Below are 24,123 nucleotides of genomic sequence, written 5' to 3' on the forward strand. Positions count from 1 at the left end.
TACGGCCCTAAAAAAGTCGTGGGGGTAGTTAGTTTTGAATAAAGGTTAAATGTGTAACTATTATATAAATTAACAAAAGTTGATATAAGTTCAAATACCAAACTTGTAAATTCAAATGTAAAAGCTTGTAGCTAGCTTTTTCTAAAACACTAATATGGAGCTTTTTCTACCAACCTAAAAGCTTAAAGCTACCTTAACCAAACAAAGCTTTTTATTGAATATGAGTTTTTTCTTAAAAGCTTGAAACTCTTAAAAGCTCATTGTCAAACATATCCATGGTGTGGGCTGTCCATTTTGTTTTTAATAAAATTGGTTTTGATTCTTAAATGAATTAAGTAATTAGATTTAAACATTAAGAATACATTATTATTTTTATTTTGTGCCTACCTGGTGATCGGGCCGCCCCCGACTCTATTAAGTAACATATATTAACAAGGGCGATGTAAAGGAGAGAGGGAGAAGAGAGCGGAATTCATCCTTCCATAAAAATGCCATGGAATGAATAATATGAGTGAGGAGGGAGGAAAGAGAAAGAGAAGTGAGACTAAACGAAGAATATGACTTAATTTATTACATCCCAACCAACCGAACATAGATATAAGTCGACAAGACTGATAAGGGGTTCCGAAGTATCATAACATAAATCAACTTGCAAATGAAATTATAATTTGTGCGAAATAAAGGGCAGAAATCATGTCACACAAGATAAGATACCCGTCATTTGTATAGGGGTGATCATGATCCATTCTTCAAAGAATGAGATGATTTGGGGAAAAATAAATTGCATATAGCCCAAATCTTAAGTATATTTATTTGCAATTTCGCACACTCAAGTTATTATTGTTTTCAAGTCAATCTTTCTAACTAATAGTTAAATATGATTATATTATACTAATATAATCTCCTGTGTTACGTGGATTTATTTATTTTTTGTTTTGGTATTTTATATTTTGTTATGATTTGTGTTATTTTTTTTAATGTAGTTTGTTTTGATTTAATACGTATATATTAGTTTATTACATTCATTATATTTTTTAATGTTTAGGCTCTTTCAATTGAGATGTGCATATTTTTTAGATTATTAACGAACGAACATGTTTATTTTTTAAAACAAACAAACATGAAAACAAATATTTGTCTTATGAAAAATGGGTGGTTGATATAGGTGACGATGGTGGTTAATTGGTGCATGAGAGAGGAGATTGACGATGTTGAGTGTAATCGAAAGTTAACCGGTGATCAAGAGGATAGACCGACAATGAAGAATATGTAGATGAGAGAAATTAGATTAGGGTTAGATGATAAAAGATTTTCTCAAATAAATGAGATGTTATAACCCGTTTATGGGCTATCCGGGTTTGATGAGACTCATGACCCGCGAAAATTATTATTTGATGATTAAGTGGTTATTTCACAAATATATGAGATGCTATAACTCGTTTAAGGGCTATCCGTGTTTTGCGAGACCCACGACTCGCAAAAATTATTGTTTGATAATGAACAGATTTCACAAATAAATGATATATTATAACTCATTTAATGACTATACGGGTTTGGTGAGACCCATACCCGTGAATTTGAGTCAAATGAATGAGAAGTCTCAAATTACAAATCAAGTAATCTGATGACTTGAGAGCGGACGAGAAGCAACTAGAGAACGACACATGATTTTTTGTTTGCAAATTTATATAGATAGATATATCAATTAGTATAAATACATATTTTCTTTTACACGTGATCCACAAACAAACAACTATGCATGGATTTTAAGGCATGAAATCACTATGGTAGAAAAAGGGGGAATAATGTGCTATAAACGGAAAGCATGAAATCACTATGGTAGAAAAAGGGGGAATAATGTGCTATAAACGGAAAGCATGAAATGACCATAGGACCAGCATGAATGACCATATAGCCATTCGGGTTCATTTCAACTTTTAGATGACTAGAGAGCTTCAAATAAACTTAACAACCGCGATTCGCTTCGTATCGTTAACGTTCGTTTGTGTAATACTAACCGAGTTCTTCAATAAATAGATAGTTTATTTGCTACAAAGATTAGCATAATAAAATCTAAATAACTTTACAAAATTGAAAACATATGTTTGATAATATAATAAAATAATTTTGATTGGAAAGTGTTTCACTTTTTGCGACATATGGAGGTGATCCTTTTTTTGGGGTTTTCAATACTCGTGCACTTGTTTGAATGATATCCCACCATATATGAATCAACCTTTTTAACATTTCGTAGTGTTAATTTTTATATAAATCAATATGATTTCAAATAAATAAAATAGATACCAATAATTTGGCCTTATCGTGCCATGCTCTCTGGCCATAATTGATATACGGCACGCTTTTAAGTTCGAGATCCTCGTTTTGCAATAAAAAGAGAAAAACAGTGCTCTCTATTATTTTGTCGGCTCGTTAATTGGTGTGTTTGAAAGACAATAAATGAGGCAATTTTTTCCGGGATTTATTTCAAGCTTTCTGAAATGTTGGAGAAAATTAAATTATTGTCTTGTCTTTGGATTAAAAATAAGTCGCCTTTTAATTCAATGTTTTTGGAATGATTTGTGTAATTTTTCATTTTAATTGTTTATTGTTGTTTTGGCCTCTAATAGCTTGCTAGTTGTGACGTTTTAATAAAAGTTGGCGTTTGAAATAAATAAAATAAAATTTGGGTTTATCGCCGTTTGAAACAAAATAAAATAAAATTTAGGTTTATCAAATCCATTGTATATAACAAAGTTCAAGAAAACCTTCAATTGATGGTATGAATAAAAAACTAATATAATAATTTTTTTTATTATTGTGTATTTCAGATGACTGATGACTCATATACTTACGCAACAACAACACACGTAATCTCTAAAAACTAATAAAACGGTTATCTAAAGTTGGGGTGGTGTGTGTGTGTGGGGGGGGGGGGGGGGGGGTTGGGTTTGGTTGTGGAAGAAAATATAAAGGGTTTTAAGCTTTTTTTTTTTTTTTTAACTTTTAGGAGTTTTGGAATTTTAATAATAAAGTTAGTTATCTTAAATAAAAAGACTAATATACTAATATGTTATATATTGACTAAAGGTATAAAATACATTTTATATTCAATAAATAGGAAACCGACAACCTATAAAGTATAAACTGGGTAAGCAAGTAACCCTCTAATTGCAAAAGTGAGCAATGCTTGATACACAAGGAAAGTATAAACACAACAAAAACATTGTACATAGACGTTATTAGTTCAACTTACATAACCTAAACTTCTGGCAAATAATTTTTGTTTGCGAGAAAATGCAACCTTGGACAATAATCTAAATTCGAAAGTTTAATAGAAGTTTGATATTTATGTAAACTATTAGCATATAGCATTTGTATGGTTTGTAGGGTATATTATTGTGTGTTAACTTACAAAAACATACATAAATGTTATGAAGGTCAAAATAAGTATATGAGCCAAAGTCATAGTGACATTAAGGTGGGCTAATTGGTCATTGAATTTTAGTGTAATGGAAATTGTTATTCAAAGAATCATAAGGATTTGATAAAATTAGAGAAATGCTGAAGGTGGATTTCGCGGAGTTAACTTCAATATTCACACGACCTATCAAGATCATAACATGAGTCACGAAGGTTGCTTATCATATGGGCTTTTCTAAAAGATCTAACTTTGATCCACGACATTTTGCATGTCATGGGCGAAGTATACTTAGGGCCCGAGGTGGCCCGGGACCCCTTTGTTTTTTGCGCAGTAGTGTTTATTTATTTGTTTTCGCTTGAAATTTTTATACGTAGTGTAAATTTAGCCGTTTTTGTTCGAAAATTTGAGTCCGGCACCCCTCGTTTGTGAATTTTTAATACATTTTGAGTCCGGCCCTCCTCGTTTGTGAATGTTTTTTATACCTTTTGAGTCTGCATCCTGGTATCTTCGTCCAAGCTTCGCCACTGATGCATGTGTCACGGTTTGAGGAAGATCCACGTGGATGAAACGTATATTATATCTATGTAGAGACGAGAGGAACTTATGGTGGGCAATTAATTATTAGGCTTCAAAAAAAATTTATGTATAAGATTAAAATATTGAAAACTAAGATACTAGACTAGTTATGTATTTCTTTCGTTTTGTTTTTGTTCATGTATCTTGTGTGGGCTCTTGCGACTTGTAAGTTGTCCGTTCTTTTTTCTTCAATATAAATTGGCCTTTCAAAAAAAAAAGTTATGTATATGATGATATAAAAGATGAATGACAAGTTTTAGCGTAGTACACTTGTATGTTACAGTGAGATTTCCCTTCATAATTGTTCCACTGGGAAAATGATATATAACCATTTTTGGTATAGGTTAATATTTACAAAAATAAAAATAAATCAAATTTGCTAAAAAGGTGTTACAGCAGTCTCCTATATGTTTTTTATTCTAATTTGCCTAGATTTGCCTGGATTTGGTACAAGTATGAGAAAAGTAAGATCTTTTGGTTCCTTTAAAAAACTGGGAATTGATAGTAAACATTATAATTGATTTGTGTATTGTTATCTATTATTGTAGATTTTTTTTTTTTTTTAAATAGGAAGAAAAGAAAAGAGCAAATGAAATCTAGCAAGAAAACTTTTGTTTTTAATTTACGAGTGATCAGCTATTTGAAACAATGGATCTTAAAAATTGTATATATGTTGTCAGCGTTGTCTAGTGACATGAAAACTTCGAGGGTTTATATCATTTGAAATGCCAGAACTAGTTTAAATATTTTAGGATCTGTAATTTGTCATTTGTCATTTAAAATGTCAACCACCTCATATGTAATTGATCATGCATTTTGCTAGCATTCACATGTATTGGATTTGGTGTGACATTTGGACTATGTTTGGATATTGGGTTTGGTGTGACTAAACAGTAACACAAACTGAAGGAATGTTCAATCCATATACGTGAAAATAAACAAAGTTTGGACTTTGGACTATACATGTTCATGGTGGATTGAACTTGAAACAGTAGTTATATTTGTCAGAGCAACACGTGGGGGCAAGATGGTGTGGACGGTGGCGGCGGCCAGATTGGGTGTTTGAATTGATGGTTGCAACTAGCAAAGGGGTGGCAGTGGACAACTAGAGGTGGGCGTCCCATGGTCTTTATTTAAAGATAAATATTAAAATGAAATAACAAAGTGAGGTGTAATTTCCGACACCGTTTAATAAACAACTTATGTTTAGGTTGATATGCTTTAGCTTGTTTAGTTTAAACATGTCGATGCACTAACTTTTTTTTAACACGTCAATTATTTAACACATTTAGACATGTTTGGATCCATTTGACTCATCTTTTTTACTCTTCATCAACTTGACTAACAAATTTACAATTTGATTAATACTCGTCAACTATTTAAAACATTTAGATAAGTGGTTAGTGTATGTTGGGTTTGGATACAATGTTAATTGTTTGTGGCTTAGAGTTCATGTGTTTGATATACGGGTTGTGATTCAAGTTGCCAAACCAATACAACCAACACCACTTAATTAATAAAAGCATAATAATAAAAAAAGAAAAGAAAAAAAGCTATTCAAAACATACAAGTTAATATGAAATACATACTTGGTTTATTCTAATAAAAGCTATAGATTACTAAAATACAAAAAAAGCAAACATATAATTGAATGGCACATATAAAAGAAAAAGGAAAAAAAAATAAAAGTGTATATCAATGATTAAAAAATGATATAAACAATTATTTTCTTTAACTTTAAAAAAACTACTTTATACATCTATACTATATATAAAGCATGAGTTATGGACCACTTAAATTTTAAGAGGTATCAAACTCATTGCTTTATATACAACTTATAATGCATACAAAATATGAATATGAATATTAAGGGTAATTAAGTCTTTACTCACAAATACAACTTTGGTCCTTCAACTTCACTACTTTTTATGTAAAATTTAATCATAGTTACACATATGCCCCCTAATTTAAAACTAACTATCTCACGATTTTTTAACGGTCATAACTTTTTCACACGTTAATATTTTTTCAAAAAAATTTCATCATAAAAAAGAGCATTTTATCATCTTTAATTTGAGTATGATATTGCTACAGTTTTTTAGTTTTAAAAAGTTAGCATATTACGCGCTTACCATTTAGAACCGAGTAACATGTCGAGTCGGGCGTGCTTGAGTCATTTGTAAAAGTACATTAGGGTCGAATGAGTCGATACAAAAATATGGTTAATTTGGTTCGGGGTCGAGTAGAAAGGGGCTAGGTTAGTGTAAGTCCTCGGGGCGCTGGTGATCGATACGAGATACGCACGAAGTTTAGGAGTGAGAAATCCTCCTAGACTCATTTATTAGGTAATCTCAAAAGTTACCTTAACCCTAAACATGACACACATATATATAGATAAACATCTTCGCGGGCTTGGGCTTGGGCCTATGGTGAAGTTGTTCTAGGTGAAACGTCACCAATAGGTGAAGTTATCCTAACTTCACCAATAGGTGAAGTTGGCTCCGTCCACAACTTCTCCCTAGCTGTTCGGAATTACATAGCGACGGTCACAAAATGCACCAACAGTTAGAATGATGTCGAGTCGGAACGGGTTTGGGGGCCAAAACGGGTTGGTTTAAAAAAATGATTGATTTCAAATTACTGTATATTTCAGGTTTGCATTTTGATTTTCGTTACATCTTATGCAGATACCGTTGTTTACATTTACTGGGGTATATAAACACGTGTCCAACACCACGTAACGCACATAACCTAATATTGGTAAGGGCTCAACCCAACGCCCTACACCGTTAATCGGAATGAATTGCATGTGTGGTGTTGGTTAAGCATGTTTTGATGTCGGTAACGTACATTCCCGTCCGGTTACGCGTGTTCAATCTTCGATAACACGCAACTGGCTTTGCACGAGTTACGCGTCCAATTTTAGGCTACATGCACACTGTCATCAGGTGACGTATGTACCGACACTGATTATGCGTTCAATAAAGAGTTGCGTGCGCGCCCCGCTGCATGGCGCGGGCACATAGCTAGTTACTAATAGTAGATGAGAAAGACAATTGATTCAACACCGTAGTAGCACCAGATTGGGAGGAGGTAGCGTCAATTATTAAAGGGTGGGGAGGGATTACAGATAAAAAAGAAGCATGTATTAGGTTAGAGTTATGGTGGTCTATTTTTTGCATATGTTTAGGTGCCTTTATTATTATACTCTTTCTTTATAAATTTTCATTAGATCTCTCATATAATTATAAATACATCCACCATTACCATGTCAATTCCTAAGATTCTCTAATTTAAAGTTAAATCCCAAAACTAAATCTCACCAATAACATAATAGCAAAACAACAAATTAAAAAGTGACAAATAAGTGCCACATGTGTAGTAGTAATATTTTAAATTAATAAACAAACAGTAATAATCCAACCAGGAGTAAAATATTAAATAATAATAAGGTGAAAAAGCAGTTATTGGTTGGAGATTAAAATGCCTGATAATAAGGGGAGCGTGGATCCTCACGCGCCCCGGATATACGTTAACCTCGGATGGTGGCGGGGAACAGCCTAGCCTGCTTTGCCTGCCAATTTTTAAAACACAAACTTTGCTCTCATAATAATATTATTATTATATACTCTTACGTATGGTTATTGCGATTGATTGATCGAGTGCATCCAGAAAAACCGATAAAGAAAGTAAAACCCATTAAAGTGCAGTTTACTGTGTTGAAATCATGTATGCACACAAGGTGTTTGATGAAATGCCTCACAGATTATTCTTGAATTGAGGAATATTAAACAATTTTAAAATAGTATACATATATATACATATACTATATATATAAGTTGGTGTCAAATGCACATGGCCTTTTGAGCTTCTTCCCAAATTAGTTTTTATTTCCTGCTCACATGGTTTGTCTCTTAACACATTCTCTCTCTCTCTCTCTTTCTTTCTATATGATTAATAATAATACAATGAACCAGTTTTTTTAGTTTAGTTTAGTTTATTCATTGACTGGGTGCTTCTGGGATACTTTCCAGATCTACAGAGGTTGGTTGACAAGCTGCTTTTTGATCTAAGTGGCATCACTTAACAATCTTAATCACACAAACTATCATTATTGCCCTTCAATCATTAGTTTCTGAGAATTTTGATGTATCATGTTGGACTTCAAGTATCAAAGATTGACAACTGAGTTTTTCTGGATTATGTAGATGGCTTGCAATATATACTGGTGAGTTTCATATTTCATTTCAAGAATTATGTTTTACTCTGTTTTTGTTTGGTATCATGTTTTTTTTTCAAGAATTTGAAAAATATTACAGTCTTGAGTACGATCGTTATAAGATCGTTATAACCGTTATAGGCGGATAGGATAATATTATAATTTATAAATTTATACAGCATCTACAGTTCTTGAAGTTTTATGTACATAAAAGGGCCAGCTTGATCCACCATGGTTTTCCTAGTGTGAAAGTTAGGTAGGGAAATATTGGGAATTTTGCTTGTTACATTCTGATTACCGAATAATAACTCTTTATTGATCTTGATTTCATAAACTTTGTATTGCAGATCTCAATACTGGTTTTTTGTGATTTCGGGGTTGTTAAAATGGGGCACGAGATGGAGGATGAACATGTTAGTGACATGGAGGTTGAAGTGCTATCTTCAATGTGGCCGGAAGACATTGACGAAGCTGGAAAAAAGTTTAACGTAGAAAAGCCAGGTGTTCATGACCATATGTTAGATGATCTGGCCTTCATTGAAGAGCCTAGTATAGTTGATTTCAAACGGTTAGTAGAACTTACGAGTTACAGTGAAAAGGGGTCGTCGCAGTTAGCTTATCTTGTTAAAAACTGGGAATATAAACAAGAAAATGCTATTAGACTTTTAAGGGAAGAGCTTGACAATTTAAGTAAACAGCAACGCCAAGTCGAGCTTAAGAAGTTAGAAATATATGAACAGCATCGGTTTGAAGAGAACCATGGAGGTGATAAGCGCCCTATTTCTGTGTTGCATGAAGCTTATGAAATATTTCAAAATGTTCCCAGAAAAAGAAATGATGTTATTGTTGAAAATAAACAGTTAGAAATAGATGCCGAGTATGATACGGTTGCATATTGGAAGCAGCAAGCTGTGCAGATGGGAAAGTTGTTGAAAGAGAGTGTTCAAAGAGAACAGACACTTTTGGAGAAGTTAGAGGAAAGTATTGAAAATCTTGAAAAACAGCCTTCCCCTGTTGAAGAACTTTCCCAAATATTGAAAAGAGCCGATAACTTTTTACATTTTGTTCTTCAAAATGCACCTGTTGTTATCGGTCATCAGGTAACATTAAAGTTTTCGTTTCACTTTAATATTATTCATTAACTTTTCATATGATCAATGATTGTTTTACCTATTCTACTTTTAGGATAAAGAGTTGCGGTATCGCTTCATCTATAATCATTTTCCAAGTTTACGAGAAGAGGTAATATGATTATCTTTTAATAACAGGTCATTTGTTTTTCAGCCATGTAATTTCTTTTTATTTTATATGATTTATAAATTTTTGGCCAGGATATTATAGGAAAAACAGATGTAGAGATATTTAAAGGTGGAGGTGTAAAAGAATCACAAGACTTTAAAAGGGAAGTTTTGGAGAGAGGATTGCCAGCAAAAAGAGAAATTACTTTTGAGACCGAATTATTTGGAGCCAAAACATTCTTAATATATGTTGAACCCGTGTTTAGTAAAGACGGAGAAAAACTTGGTGTAAATTATATGGGCATGGAAATCACTGACCAGGTGAGAAAACACGTGTTAATTGTTATACATTGAACTATGTTTGATTCTTGTTTCTAAGTTGTAAAGCAGCTTGTTTGGTTGTCAAAAGTAATTCAATTCTTAATCATGTTACAGGTGAAAAAAAGAGAAAAGATGGCAAAACTTCGGGAAGAAATAGCCGTGCAGAAGGCCAAAGAGACGGAACTTAATAAAACTATTCATATTACAGGTTGGTAAGCTTTCTTTGCTTCAACCTTATTGTGTATACTTTATGCTATTTGTGCACAGAGAATTCAGTAAGTTATTTAAAATAATGTAATAAGTAAACATTATAAATTTCTGTATTTGAATCTAAGTTGATAAGATTTTATAACCAAAATCAACTCTTTGCAGAGGAAACAATGAGAGCAAAACAAATGCTAGCAACAATGTCACACGAGATAAGATCACCATTATCAGGGGTCGTTAGTATGGCAGAAATTCTATCAACAACTAAACTTGATAAAGATCAGAAACAACTTTTGAGTGTCATGTTGTCTTCTGGTGATTTAGTCCTTCAACTTATTAATGACATTCTAGATCTTTCTAAAGTTGAGTCAGGTAAAGTCTGATCCTTTATAACATGGTGTCTTATAATTGGTATTTGTTTATCTAATGTTTTGAGAATTTTTTTCAGGAGTTATGAGGCTGGAGGCCACAAAATTTAGACCTAGAGAGGTAATCAAACATGTACTTCAATCTGCGGCAGCATCATTAAAAAAGATGCTAATTTTGGAAGGACACGTGGCAGATGATGTCCCATTGGAGGTTATATTTTCAATATTAATACAAAAGTTTATTACTTTGTATTGTGAACATGTATATTGAAAAGAAAGGTTTATAATTAATTTCTAGGTTATTGGTGATGTTTTACGGATTCGACAAACTCTGACCAACTTAATCAGGTTTGACTTCAATAGTTAAACTATTAATTTATGATTTTATAATGATTTCTTAGGTTACCCATTTTTTGAATATTATTTTTGCAGCAATGCTATCAAGTTTACTCATCAAGGAAAAGTTCAGATTAAGCTTTATGTGATTGCAAACCCGTATCCTGAATGCCAGCTGGAACCTAAGATGAATGAAGATGACTTGGCAAAAAATGGACACGAGGATAATGAATCTCATTCACATGAAAGCGTTGTGTGGATACGTTGTGATGTTAAGGATACAGGGATAGGAATTCCGGGTACCTTTCAAACTTTTATTTTTTTGGCAACAATTTTAGCTGATTATCTTATTAAGATTTATTAATAATTTATTTATTATATGATGTCAGAAACTGCTTTGCCAAATTTGTTCAAGAAATACATGCAAGCTGGTGCAGATACGGCTCGGAAATACGGTGGGACTGGATTAGGTTTAGCAATCTGCAAACAACTGGTAATGTTTTATAGGTTGAATTATTATGCGGTTTATTTGATATTAAATACTTATAATCAAATAATCAGTATCAGACATTTTCCAAGTATTCAAGAAACTAATAGATAAACTCAAACCTGATAAAGTGGCAAAAATAATTAAATGACAATTTATAAAATTTTGTTCTACCTAAAACATTTTTGTAACAACAGGTTGAGCTAATGGGAGGAAAACTCACAGTATCAAGCAAAGTTGATTGCGGGTCCACATTCACGTTCATTCTACCTCATAAAGTTTCACACGCGTGTGACAGCTCAGATGACACGGATGAATTTTTTGACATGGCTGACACTGAGTCAACAGACGATGACATCAGTTGTGGCTTCTTCCAGTTCCAGCCTCACTCTTTGGGCTCTGTTTTTACCAACGGTTCTGGAAACGCGCATAAAGTAAACACTAAAGATATCAGTTTAATCGACGATGATCTTTCCTGTTTTGACACCTCATCAGGACCCGAAAGTTCTTCAAAGTGTAATTCAGAGAATGAAAACACAAACTGCAAATCAGAAACACATAAAGTAGACACTAAAGAGAGTCATGATGATTTACCAATGGTTTCATGCTCGCCTTCTGATGAACATAGTTCTAGGAACATTCTAGAAGTGTCCAAATCAGAAACGAAACCTAAGATTCTTCTAGTTGAAGATCACTTGGTGAATATTATGGTGGCACGCAGGATGATGAGACAGTTGAATCAAGATATGGATGTTGTGAATAATGGAGCGGAAGCTGTACGTGCGGTTCATCGTTGCAATTATGATCTCATTCTTATGGTACTTCATTTTCTAAAATTTTATTACCATATTATATCAATATGTTTATTGTTTTTCATCGTTTTTGCGTAATGCGCAGGATGTATGCATGCCTGTAATGGACGGGCTTGAAGCTACAAGGCTAATTCGGTCATTTGAGAAAACGGGTAATTGGGACGAGGCGAGAAAGGCTGGAGTTGAGCTGGAAGATTCTCATTCATATGATCAAATAGTAAAAGGGCCCAGAAAAAGAGTTCCCATTATTGCAGTAAGTGCTTTTAATTTATAACCACTGAATATGGCCTTTTGGAACTGCAGTAGCATTAGTTAAATCTTTCAGTTATTTTGTAAATAAGGGTAATTTGTCATGTACATCATTACAAACAGCAACTTTAATATAAATCTTAAGAGTCAAATGTCTAAAATGCCCTTCCTTCAAAATAATATTCACATGTGTATCTTGCACTTTTCAAAAAGTTCTCACATAATAGATTCTAGGTCTTTTCAGTGTTTGGTAGAAACAATGAAATAATAGTGTAAAAAGTTTGGGGTATGAACATGAATGTGTATACATGATTACAAAAATACTAGCATTACAATAACAATTTGTTTTTTCAACTAAGAGAAAGAAAATACAGTTTGGGCGACTTTGCGCCTACTTGTTTAACTCATTGACTTATATGACTAACGAAACTTGATGGTGTTGACCAGATGACTGCAAATGCAATGTCGGAAAGTGCAGAAGAGTGTTTTGCGAATGGTATGGACTCGTTTGTAACAAAGCCTGTTACTCTTCAAGGTTTAAAACAATGTCTTGAACAGTATTTAGGAGTGATATAGCATCACCCTGTAAATACATATATCAGTGTGTATGTATAGAAATGTGAATGTGAGTTAGGAAAGTTTTGTAATCTATGTTTGGCCTTTTTCTCGTCCTCTTGCTTTCTTCGTCTCAGTTTACTTTTTATTTCTTCGTGAAGGAGTAATATTTTCTAGAGTTGATATAGGGCGTGTTATTGTAGAACTTTTTATTTTAGCTTAGCAATAAGCAGGACGATTTTTATGGTTACGGCTCAAGCACCGAGGACGCGTTAGGTACCATTCAAGTTAAATAGTTGTAGTTAAAGCAGGAACTAGTAGCTAATGGTTCAAACAGTTGAAGAATTTGTGAATTAGTTATTATTTGTTTTGGTATGATGGATCGGTATTCTTGTTTCGACAAATTTGTATTGTTTTCCACCATTCATGCAACATGTAACGAAGCAAAGTTACCGAACTACTTTCATCTGAACGGTAACCATGTCTTCCGATAAATCTTCATATAAGAAAACATTCTTGACATCTAACTAGCTAAGACACAAGAGACCATGTTGAGAACCATTTACATGATGACAATTGACAAGCTTAATATGACTGAATGTCTCATCATAATTAAGATAGGCCTTGATGAGAATTGAGCACTATAGTGCTCAAGATTGACGAAATTTGTCTAGTTTATGATGAAGAATGAAAAAACGTCCCAAGACACCCGAAAATGTTTGTGCGAGGACATGAGACACGAACCCATTTTGTTGTGATGGGCACTCATCCCAATCTATGGTCGTTATTTAGTTAAGATCATGAAAACACATCGAATACAATTAAAAATGACACAAATTATGAATTTGTCTAAGACTTGAGATATCCAATCTTAGAGCGATTGAGCAAGTAGTCATAGGACTCCCATAGTTGGGAAACTAAGAAATGCGATTGGTAGCTTCCACGTCTATAGTCTATATATTACTACATGTGTACAATAACATCTGTCATGAAAATGAACATTTGATATATGATCATGTCAAAGCAGTAACAACCTCTGTGAACACTTAAATAAAAAGTATGAGAATATCATATGTTCATAAGGTCGTTGCACCTTGTGATGAATGGTTTGTCGAGCGCCCCTTGACCCAATAAAAGCAATTTTATGGGGTGCCTTTTGTAGAAAGAGCAGTGGTGCATGGGTTGGTTAGAGAGTGCAACGAACCAAAATTTTAAAAATTGCATCTACTCATAAACGTGCCTGATCAAGTGTGTTTTTGCATATCTGTAAGTAGGGTGTGCGTGGTGTGGTTCGGTGCGGTTTTCAGCTAAAACCAAACCGAAAACCAACACTTAGGTTTTTGGAGTTTTTGAAACCGTTCGGTTTCGGTTTTTTCGGTTATTGTCATTTGAGCTTGAAAATTATAGGCCGAAATTTTTTTTTGGCAGAAATTAATAAATTTAGGTATAAATAAGTTTGTTAATTGTAAAATAATAGACAATTATATGTTTGACCAAAAATATTTGAGTTACATATTTATTAAATTATTATAAATATGAAAAAACAAAAAATTATGAATTCGGTTCAGTTCGTTTTTTCGGTTTTTATTATATGCAAAACCAAAATCGAACCATTAGTTCGGTTTTTATCAAAACATAAAACCAAACCATCGATTTATGTTTCGGTTTGGTTTTTTCCGCTTGGATTTTTTGGTTTCTTGCACACCCATATCTGTAAGAAGCACAATAAGAGCATCTCCAGTGGGGTGTTCAGTTCTGTCGTGCCATTGTTCAGATTTCTGAACTGAATAACTGCACATTGGAGGTGATGTTCAGTTTAGGCCATATTCACAAAACTGGATGTAACTAAACATGATAAGTGGGTCCGGTGTAATTAATTTCCATTTAAATTTTAAAACCAATTCAACCAAAGCTTTAAACAATAGTCGGTTTGAGTGAGGTAAAGTTTTTAACAATAGTTTATGTAACTTTTTTAGTTTATCTTTGCGTTCTTTTATTTATGACTTCTATTATTTATGTAAATTTATTTACTAGAACTTATTTTATTTTTAAATAATCTGAAATAAAAAAATAAGATGCTTAAAAACAAGTATTTTAGTTTATATAAGTGTTTTAGTTATGGAAATAAAAAATATAGAAGTAGGTAATTATGTGGAATATAGACGTGTTTAAAAGTGGATTTAGTGTTGAAGGAAAAATAAGAGTTTTTGATTTTTGAAAGTGAATGAGTGAAAATCTGACAAGGCAACTGATGTGGCGTGTTCAGTTTGTTGTTCCTCATCCACCATTGTGGATGCTCTAACGTTTAATAAAATATGTTTACCAAAGGTAATTGTGATATTATAGTTGATACCCCAAACATCCCCAGAATAAGTTTTTATTTTTTATTATTTTTTTTGGGAAGGGGGGGGGGGGGTGAGTTGTTCAATGTTTTGTTTTAAATCACTTAAAATGATAGATACTTCAGAGTGACTCGATTTGAGGATGCCACACGATCTCTCCTAACGAACTCAGGTTACCAATTTTTTTATTGTTTCATATATATTTAAGTAGGATATGTACTAGTTTAATTACACGGGTGTTTGGGATTCCTTATCTTACCTACTTATAACTTTTTTTTCATAAGTTAATAAGTTACAAATTTATAACTTGTTAACTTATCCCCTCACAATAACATACAACACCAAACACAATTAAACTTTTTATAAAAATTAATATTAATAAGTCATAAGTTGCTTAAAACAATATGAAACTCGGGGGACGTGTGATGATAATTCATGAAAGTATACTTGTATACATACATACAATGTAATTATGGTTTGTAATTATGAAAGTATACTTGTATACATACATACATTGTATGTATACATACAATTATGTATACATACAATGTATACATAATTATGGTATTTCCCTAACATATATTATTATTATTATTATAGCTTTTATATAGCTGTTAAACTGTGACCTTATTATTAATATTATTATAATTAATAGTAGTTTTTATATAACTGTTAAACTTTGATTTCCTTTATTTTGCTTCATACAATTGTACTTAGAGCCGAGGGTCTTTCTGGAAGCCACCTCTTTGTTCCTTTGGATAGAGGTACGGTGTGCCTACATCCCACCCTCCCCATACCCTACCTATAGCTTTGCTGTCGGTGGGATTTTACTGGGTATGATTGATTGATTGATTGAATATTCAAATCGGGTTTTTTATTAGTCGGGCTAAGATCAAATCGAATTGTGTCTAGTCTACAAGGTTTACATCTCTCTTGATCCCGACTTGCAGATCCTCAAAACTTATTATCCAAATTTTCATTTTCACTTTACATATGCCTTATATACATATTTGATTTCTATAATTTGGATCAGTTGTGTAATAATTTGATGTTATTAAACACAGATCGGAAGGCGTACGCACTGAATTCGGAACCATGGTCAGTACTTCGTAAACCCCCTTTATTTTTGCTGATTCATTGAGCTAGGGTTTTTATTATTAGGGCTTTATACCTATCAATGTGCAGAAAGTAGTAATTCAATTAGGGTTTTGTAATACCTGTGAACCTTGATTGAGTGATATTTTTAAGTGTAGATCATGGTGTGGATAGAATGTCTGAATGTGCAGTGTGTCCTTCCTAGTTTATGGGCCTCGGTTTGTGTTTGTGTTTGCGTAATGAGATCCTAACGGGTTACTGGGTTAGAATGTGTCTTTTAGGAACACAGAATCTCGTGTATTGACGCGTGTTTAACTACTTATTATTTATCTTCATTTTATGCATTTACAATATAAATATGTGTATATACTTTATATAGTGTAGAGCTAGTGCTGTATGGAATCATAAACTTGTGGTTATCGTTCTTTTAGAAGAAACCTACCTTTTCATTTGTATACATGCCTTGCTCTAATTACCACGTGCGTAAATTTTTCGTTGCAGATTCATTTTGTGCTGTTGATAAGCAGGCAAGGAAAAGTTAGATTGACAAAATGGTATTCACCTTACTCTCAGAAAGAGAGAAGCAAGGTATGCAAGATTAGCTGGATCATCTTTCTTGTTTTACCGTATTTTTATATTATTCTTGAGTTTCTTTCGATAAATAGCTATACCATTTTTACAAGCATTCAGCCGTTCATAGATATTGTGATAAATTTTGTTTAGGTGATACGTGAGCTTAGTGGGATGATTCTTACACGTGGCCCTATGCTTTGCAACTTTGTTGAGTGGAGAGGGTTTAAAGTTGTTTACAAAAGGTAGTTCTTACACGTGCCACCATGCTTCATTTCTAGGGTGTAAACAAGCCAAGCCGAGCCCAAGCTCGGGCTCGGCTCGTGAGTTGTTTTTTTCAAGCTTGGGCTTGGCTCTTTTATTATTTATTAATTAATTTATATACATTTTTTATTATTTTTGTATATATTGAGAAAAACCTTAAATGGGCCTAAGCTCAGCTGTACAGTTTTAATCAGTATATAGTAGTCCAAAATAGGTCAAACTAAAAAATATACAAGGATCGTTAAGGCTTGACGAACCAAAAAGAGCTTCCCATACAAGGCTCGAGCTCAGCCTTGATAACTAAATAAGCTTTATTTAGAAAAAGTTCCCCTCGTTTCGCTCTAATTATCAACCTGAGCTTGAGTAGCCCATGAGCAGCTCAACTCGTTTGCACCCTTATTCATTTTCAAACTTTTTTATGTTAATCGTTGTTTGTAACTTGTTACTTCTATAGTTCTTCTTTTGTTAACATCTTTCTTGGTTTTATTTATCAGATATGCCAGCCTCTACTTCTGTATGTGCATCAACCAGGATGACAATGAATTGGAAGTCCTTGAAATCATCCATCACTATGTTGAGATTCTAGATCGTTACTTTGGAAGTGTCAGCCATCTAAATCCGTAAAATCTATATTATTGTGTTAGTTAGTCTATATACTCTAATTTGGATCTTTTATATTTTAGGTTTGTGAGCTGGACTTGATTTTCAATTTTCACAACGTATGTTATCTTCTCTCTGCTTGACTTAGGTGATGTAGTATTGTGATCCTTGGTATCATAGTTGTTTTCATTGTACTGTTCTTTTCATCGGTGTAGGATATTATTGACATTTCCATTAATGGTCTACTCTCTTTTTTCAAGTGTTGGTATTTTTATACGCCTGTAGCGTGGTTCATGTATTGAATATTTCTCAATGCTCTTTGCAGGCGTATTATATTTTGGATGAGGTATTAATAGCTGGGGAACTTCAGGAATCAAGCAAAAAGACTGTGGCCCGTCTAGTAGCTGCTCAGGTATGAATTCCATAGATATAGTTGGCGATTTTAATACATTGAATGATTAAAAATGGGTTTATTCCTGTCATCCAGCCTGTCATTTACCCATAGTTGCCTGTATTATCTGTTTTGCAGGATTCTTTGGTGGAGGCAGCGAAAGAAGAGGCAGCTTCTATAAGCAATATTATTGCACAGGCAACCAAGTGAGGTTATCTCAATCGGGTAGACATCTCGTTGAACATTTGATTTGCAGTACATGTATGTTTTGTGTGTTGTTTTCCCCCCTCCTTTTAGTGTGGACCTTGGATTTTATTATTTCTGATAATTTACTTAAATCAACCTTGTCACTCTGTCCCCTGCGTTAGAACTAAAGAGAGATTTATTTGTTTAACGACTTTATCTCATCGGTATTCCTTTATTTTAGAAGCTAAAGTTATATAATAGATTTCAGGGAAATGAATCAAGTACATAACTTGATGTTCAATAGTTTTAACATATATCGTAAAATAAAGTGTATGCTGTGTATTGTAATTAAGAGGACACCTTGTGGCAGCTGGTGGCCTTTGAAGTTGATCCGCTTCATTTGTTGTTCTCGAAGCCTTGAGTTATCTAGAGGGTTGTGATTTGGATCTATTCGGTTCTAGTTCTAGTTCTAGTTTGGGTGTGTGTTTAGGATGACCTGGGCCACAAAGGTAGAGGTCACAATTTCTGGAATGACACTAATCGCTTATGAAATAGACGGGATTAGGCTAGGGTTAAATGGCTTCAGTTTAACACCTCAACTGCAGTTCATTCTGAGGCATAGGTTTTGGAAGTGTAGGCGTGAGGCGCAAAGGGAGAGTTACATATACTGACGTGAGGCAGTGTATATTATATAATATTTATAATTTAATCTCATATAATAATCATATTATATATGAGATCTTTTTATGTACTTAGAAAAGTTCTGTTAACCAAAAAGCTCATTTTACAACAATGAACTATAATCAGTTGGTATCTACAATTCCCGAAATTCATTCAACTGTTTTTGAACGTCATTCCAACTCTCGCTCGCTCGCCCCTTTTAACACAAACAAACAAGGCTAGCCAAACCCGATAGGAAACTAATGGGTCAAGCATGGCTTGCCAAAACCTGAGTTGGACATAATCCATTCAATGAGTTTAAAAAATTTACTGCTTATAAAGTGTAACCTGACTTGACCCGTTCATAACACCACACATCTACCACCTAAATACACAAGGTTTGGCTAAAGTTCCCATAAAACCATCGGGCCGGGGCACAAACTTTTTTTATACATATTACACGTATATGTTTTTTAGTGTTAAAAATAAGGTTATTTGCAATGGTTTATGAGATAATTTATATGCTCAGAATGTTTTTGCTTATAATTCGGTTGATAAAAGTTTTTTCCATGTAAGCTAGCGAATAAAAAAAATTTTGTTTAACCCTTTTTATTTTGGCTCGGCCGAGATATTTAAATTCTCGAAGACGGCCCCGTTCAAGCCCTACTCTTTTAACATCATGTTGTGGTTTAAAGCCCCTTAAAGTGACCCCTTTAACATTTGGTCCCCACCATGTGTTGAAGCCTCTCCATTGCCGCCCGATATTTTGTTGAAGCCTCAAACTCCCCACCTTAACACGGTATGTGGGGTTTTTGAAAGCCATGTCACATGAGCTTTTGAAGCCCTCTTTCCTGGCCACAATGAAGAGTCTAAGCATCAAATGTTCGATTTGGTGTATTTAAATCGTCGGTTTCATTCAACATATTGTAACAATTCATAAGATTAGCTTGAGCCTTGAGAAGATTCAATTTCAAGTTAATTAGCATGAAACATTGATTTTCATATACTTTATGTTTTTCTTTTTTGTATAAAGCTTAAACATTTTAGATATGTTTTGAGATAAATAATAGTTTAAAAGGAAAAAAAAATAGAGAAAGCTAAATTAAAAAAAAAAACAACATTTAAAACAATTAAAATCATAACGCAAAAAATATTTAGTTAATAAAACTTTTTTTGTTTTTTTAAATATGATGCTGGGCCTATAAAGCGGCGGTTATCTTGATTGATTTCACAACTCCTCCAAAACCCTAGCGCCGTTCTTCTGTTTATGCATCTTCAACTTCTCCATTTCATTTCTTTTTAAAATTTGATTGTATGAAAATGGTGGCTAATTAGCCTTTCACATTATTATAATATATGAATGGTCAGTAAGCTCACCTACATTATATTATTCTGTTAACTGTCTTCTTCTTTGTGGAACTGACTGCAACTAGTACCACAACCAGTAAGGCTATTAACTACATTTCATCATATAATGTTTTTTTTTTTTTTTTTTTTTAAGTTTGTATAACTGTCTGAAATAACTTGGTACAAGATAGATGAATTTGGAGTTTGGTTACAAACAATCAGGTTAAAGATTCTGTGATATGAGAATGCTTTGTGTGGCCCATTTTTCATAATCTTGTATCAGCTGCTGCAGTAGTAATGGTACAAGTCTGTCAACTAAAGCCTGCATCATTCTGCAACCAACCAAGTTTTAATTGTAAGTAGTCATAGTGTATAGTAATGTTACAGAAACAGGAAAATCTACTTACAAGTTGCCTGGAGCCTCAACTGCAGAGGTTGGCAGCAAACTAAATGGTTGAGTGTATATCTGCATATAACACAATAACTTATTCATACATCTACTTAACCCTGTTATTTGACCAGTGAACACACCAAAGTGTTTGTAAATCATTAGATGGAACTTGTAACAAACTGATGTTGGAGTCTTGAAAATTATGAAGGTAGCTATTTTTAGATGTGTTAAAACTCTATATTAATGTTAATAGTTCTATAGCCATAAGATATGTTTAAACTTAAAAATCATGTTGTACAATGTACATGAATAACAATTGTGTCATCTTTTACAAAAGTAATCATGGTACAAAAGTAATAATATAGACGCTCCAAACATACCTTCATGAAAATTATGAAGGTAGCTATAAGATATGTTAACTTAAAAACATACGAGCGGCTGATTATATAGCGTGACATAGACTAGAAATGACCAAAAAGTGTAGTAATTCATGGTACAAAAGTAATCAGCAATAATATAGACGCTGCAAACATACCCAGACATACTATTTTGACAGCATACAGCGCGTATGACATGGAAAAATGTTCATACATGGTCGTATGATAGCAGAAAATGGTTACATGAGGCGAATGAGGGCCAAGTCAAACGGTTTGTATGATGTGCTTGGTTGGGCAGAGAATGTTTGATACCCCCCCCCCCCCCCTCCTTTTCCTACAATAATGCATGTATGATGTACAAACTTGAATTTGACATCATACGGGCCAAATAATGTAATATACTGATATGCATGTTGTTTGTATCGCATAATCCTTAAAAGTAACAAAATGGTGCATATAATGTAATATGCATGTAATATACAGATAGTTGTGTATAATGTATATATGTGTGAACCCTTGGGTGGGCAAAAGTAAAATTGCACTAATTTTGACGTTATTTTACTAATCACGTGAAAATAACGTTAAAAGTGGCGGAAGGTTAATCAGGCATCATGTGGTGGCGTTGATAGCCGAAAGACAAGGGCACATGCACCAATCAGCCGGTGTCCCGATGATTGAGTGTTATGTGTCTTATGTCCAAGGCTTGATTCAAAACTACTATCGAGCCGGGGGTCTCACCGGAAGCAGCCTCTCTATCCCTATGGGATAGAGGTAAGGCTGTCTACATCTTACCCTCCTCAGACCCTACCATAGCATTGCTATTGGTGGGATATACTGAGTACGATGATGATGATGATGATGATGATACAGATAGTTGTGTAAGAAAAGTACCTCAAGAGTAAGATCTAGATTCACATCAACATCCAGATACGGTTCAGAAGTGTTTGTGCACCAAGTTATGTAGTTTGACATTTCCGCTGTAATAAGCAGAATCAATCCATCACTTTTTGGCCTGCACAAGGCATGACCTTTTATCTCAATGTTTTCCACAGACTTTGGAACTCACCAGAACCGAACAAGTACCTGAAAAATGTTCATTCTGTCGTTTCATCACTTCAGAACCCTCAAACTGCAACCAAAACCAACTAAAAGATCAATTTATATTTTATACTAAAAAACAAAATCCAACATAGTTAACAATATCTATCTCTACACTAAATTCCAAGTCTCACCTTGCAAGATAACATCTCTACCATGCAATCTTCATCTGCCGGTGTCACTCGTAAGTCTATAACTGGAGACACTTCAAAGTTTAACAAATTAAGTGGCGGTAGAGTACACCTGCACAGGTTTCTAACAACTTCAACATACTATTTATAATATTTTCTAAGATCAGATAACATATTAATATATTTGATTTTGATGCAGGCAAAGGGGTTCAAGTGAACTTGTAACAGAAAGCATTGTAAAGAAAGTGAAAACAAAATAATACCTAACCTGTAAGTGGTAGCATCAAGCTGTTCAACACTTTGAAGTGCATGTTTATTCAACAGCGCTTCAATACCAGACGGATGGCTTAAAAATTCCCTAATAGGATATTGTTTCCTCCCTTCTCCATCTGTAATGTTGCAGCTCGGAATCTTGACTCGTTCTTGCTTCCTAGCAGATAATTTAGCTTTTTTCACCTTCGATTCTGTTAAATTCTCATTACTGCATTTGAAAACTCGTAATCTCCTCCTAGAACAAAACCGATGACAAGAAGCCTGGTGCCAAAAGAAAAACAAATATTAAAGATAAAAATATTAATTTAGCCGTTTTCAGTTTTGATTCTAGGGGCAATGTATAGTTTAAATACCAAATGATATACTATTGTGTCATTAGTTTTTTAAATTAGTATTATGACCAGTGGTATTATTATTACCTATTTATTTTATTTGTTTATATATTTATCTACCGTTTTCTCTACCGTCTAGAGGTATGGTGTTGTGTATTGACCTTTGGTGGTTCGTTTATACATTGTCGTACATATGGTTTTCGAGTATAGGGTCTCTCTGGAAGCAACCTCTCAATTCCTTGAGATAGAGGTACGGTTTGTATGCATCCCAACCTCCCCAGACCCTGTTAATAGTTTTGCTATCGGTGGGATTTTTACTGGTTTTTTTTGATTGACTGATATACTCGCATACACTGATACACATAATTATTAGACTAGTTGTATAACCTACATATGATATTCGAGTGTAATATTATTCTCTACTTAAATTCCAATTCTGGCCCAGTAATTTCTTTGATTCTTTCAATTATTTATTTTTTAAATTAGTAATTCATAGACTATTCATTAAAGGGTAGTGTTTACATTGGAATTGATAGACCGGCAACAAGCTGCATCGCTAGCCCTTTTTGAATAGCAAAACTAAGTCATTTAAAAATTACATTAATAGATCACGGTGTCATAACATTATTATTCATGACATGTTAGACACGACTAACATAAACGGGAGTTCTAAATGTACAGTTTGGAGGTTTCTATGCAATTTATGGAATCAATACAATTGTAAATAATGATTAATGGATATAAAAACACCTGATGAAGAGGATAAGGTTCTGGAAAAACCATGGAAGAAGGTAAGGTAGCTTCAAATTTGAAGATCCTCATAACCACAGTATAATAAATTACAAAAATGATGCAGCCTAAGAAATTAGAAACAAATGTAATTTGAAAATAAATAACACTATACAAAGAAGCATGTGTCATGTGTTAAGAGATAGATATTATAATGAGATGAGATAAAGTGAACAATCATATAACCATACGTGGCTTGCATTGCACCAACTCCTTCAGATTGCCAATCAACCCACCCATACCCATTTTTTTTTTTTTGAAACTTACCCATACCCATTATTAATTAATGCAAATTTTACAAAACCATGACTGAGTTGAAAAAAAAAAAAACTGTTTCTTTTCTTATTTTTAAAAAATAGGCTGTTAGATGGGGTACCAGTGGTAAAAATATATGCTTTGCAACCGAATGATCGGTTTAGTTTAACTTAGAGACATGTGATGTAATAGTTGGGAAAAAAGAGTTAGTTCAAAAAAATATATATATGGGA

General features: G+C 33.5%; 3 protein-coding genes across 3 annotated transcripts; 2 read left to right on the forward strand and 1 right to left on the reverse strand.

Annotated features, from left to right (window-relative positions):
* The first annotated feature begins 7,973 nt into the window (after positions 1-7,973).
* Positions 7,974-12,903, forward strand: LOC143542873 (histidine kinase 5-like). Its single transcript, XM_077035349.1, has 13 exons — positions 7,974-8,225; positions 8,564-9,316; positions 9,402-9,458; positions 9,548-9,775; positions 9,890-9,983; positions 10,148-10,354; positions 10,431-10,561; positions 10,649-10,698; positions 10,783-10,985; positions 11,076-11,179; positions 11,371-11,991; positions 12,071-12,238; positions 12,682-12,903. The coding sequence occupies exons 2-13, from the start codon at positions 8,603-8,605 to the stop codon at positions 12,808-12,810; spliced, it is 2,706 nt and encodes a 901-aa protein (XP_076891464.1). The 5' UTR covers positions 7,974-8,225; positions 8,564-8,602; the 3' UTR covers positions 12,811-12,903.
* Positions 12,904-15,987: 3,084 nt separating this feature from the next.
* On the forward strand, positions 15,988-18,483 carry LOC143540641 (AP-1 complex subunit sigma-2-like). The gene is made up of 8 exons (XM_077033643.1): positions 15,988-16,051; positions 16,196-16,229; positions 16,728-16,814; positions 16,950-17,041; positions 17,555-17,663; positions 17,744-17,779; positions 17,986-18,072; positions 18,190-18,483. Exons 2-8 carry the CDS (start codon positions 16,227-16,229, stop codon positions 18,259-18,261), a joined length of 486 nt encoding a protein of 161 aa, XP_076889758.1. The 5' UTR covers positions 15,988-16,051; positions 16,196-16,226; the 3' UTR covers positions 18,262-18,483.
* A 1,970-nt stretch (positions 18,484-20,453) lies between these two features.
* On the reverse strand, positions 20,454-23,735 carry LOC143542883 (uncharacterized). Its single transcript, XM_077035359.1, has 7 exons — positions 23,597-23,735; positions 22,510-22,775; positions 22,245-22,353; positions 22,096-22,141; positions 21,904-21,989; positions 20,652-20,710; positions 20,454-20,576 (listed from the first exon to the last, which is right to left on the reverse strand). Exons 1-7 carry the CDS (start codon positions 23,666-23,668, stop codon positions 20,468-20,470), a joined length of 747 nt encoding a protein of 248 aa, XP_076891474.1. The 5' UTR covers positions 23,669-23,735; the 3' UTR covers positions 20,454-20,467.
* Positions 23,736-24,123: the final 388 nt, after the last annotated feature.

Source organism: Bidens hawaiensis, unplaced genomic scaffold (assembly GCF_021521415.1).
Source record: "Bidens hawaiensis isolate Kalapana, Puna unplaced genomic scaffold, B.hawaiensis_p1.1 tig00000820_1, whole genome shotgun sequence".
Lineage (NCBI taxonomy): Eukaryota > Viridiplantae > Streptophyta > Magnoliopsida > Asterales > Asteraceae > Bidens > Bidens hawaiensis.

Bases quoted from the DNA above. Each gene is read 5' to 3' on its own strand.
- LOC143542873 (XM_077035349.1), top strand. From the start codon at position 8,603: ATGGGGCACGAGATGGAGGATGAACATGTTAGTGACATGGAGGTTGAA. The intron at 10,355-10,430 runs GTAAAGTCTGAT...AATTTTTTTCAG, and splicing joins TCTTTCTAAAGTTGAGTCAG to GAGTTATGAGGCTGGAGGCC. The intron at 12,239-12,681 runs GTAAGTGCTTTT...GGTGTTGACCAG, and splicing joins AAAGAGTTCCCATTATTGCA to ATGACTGCAAATGCAATGTC.
- LOC143540641 (XM_077033643.1), top strand. The intron at 17,664-17,743 runs GTCAGCCATCTA...TTTATATTTTAG, and splicing joins TAGATCGTTACTTTGGAAGT to GTTTGTGAGCTGGACTTGAT. The intron at 17,780-17,985 runs GTATGTTATCTT...TGCTCTTTGCAG, and splicing joins TGATTTTCAATTTTCACAAC to GCGTATTATATTTTGGATGA.
- LOC143542883 (XM_077035359.1), bottom strand. From the start codon at position 23,668: ATGAGGATCTTCAAATTTGAAGCTACCTTACCTTCTTCCATGGTTTTT. The intron at 22,776-23,596 runs GTGTTTTTATAT...TTTTGGCACCAG, and splicing joins AACCTTATCCTCTTCATCAG to GCTTCTTGTCATCGGTTTTG. The intron at 20,711-21,903 runs GTACTTTTCTTA...TGTTATATGCAG, and splicing joins ATCTAGATCTTACTCTTGAG to ATATACACTCAACCATTTAG.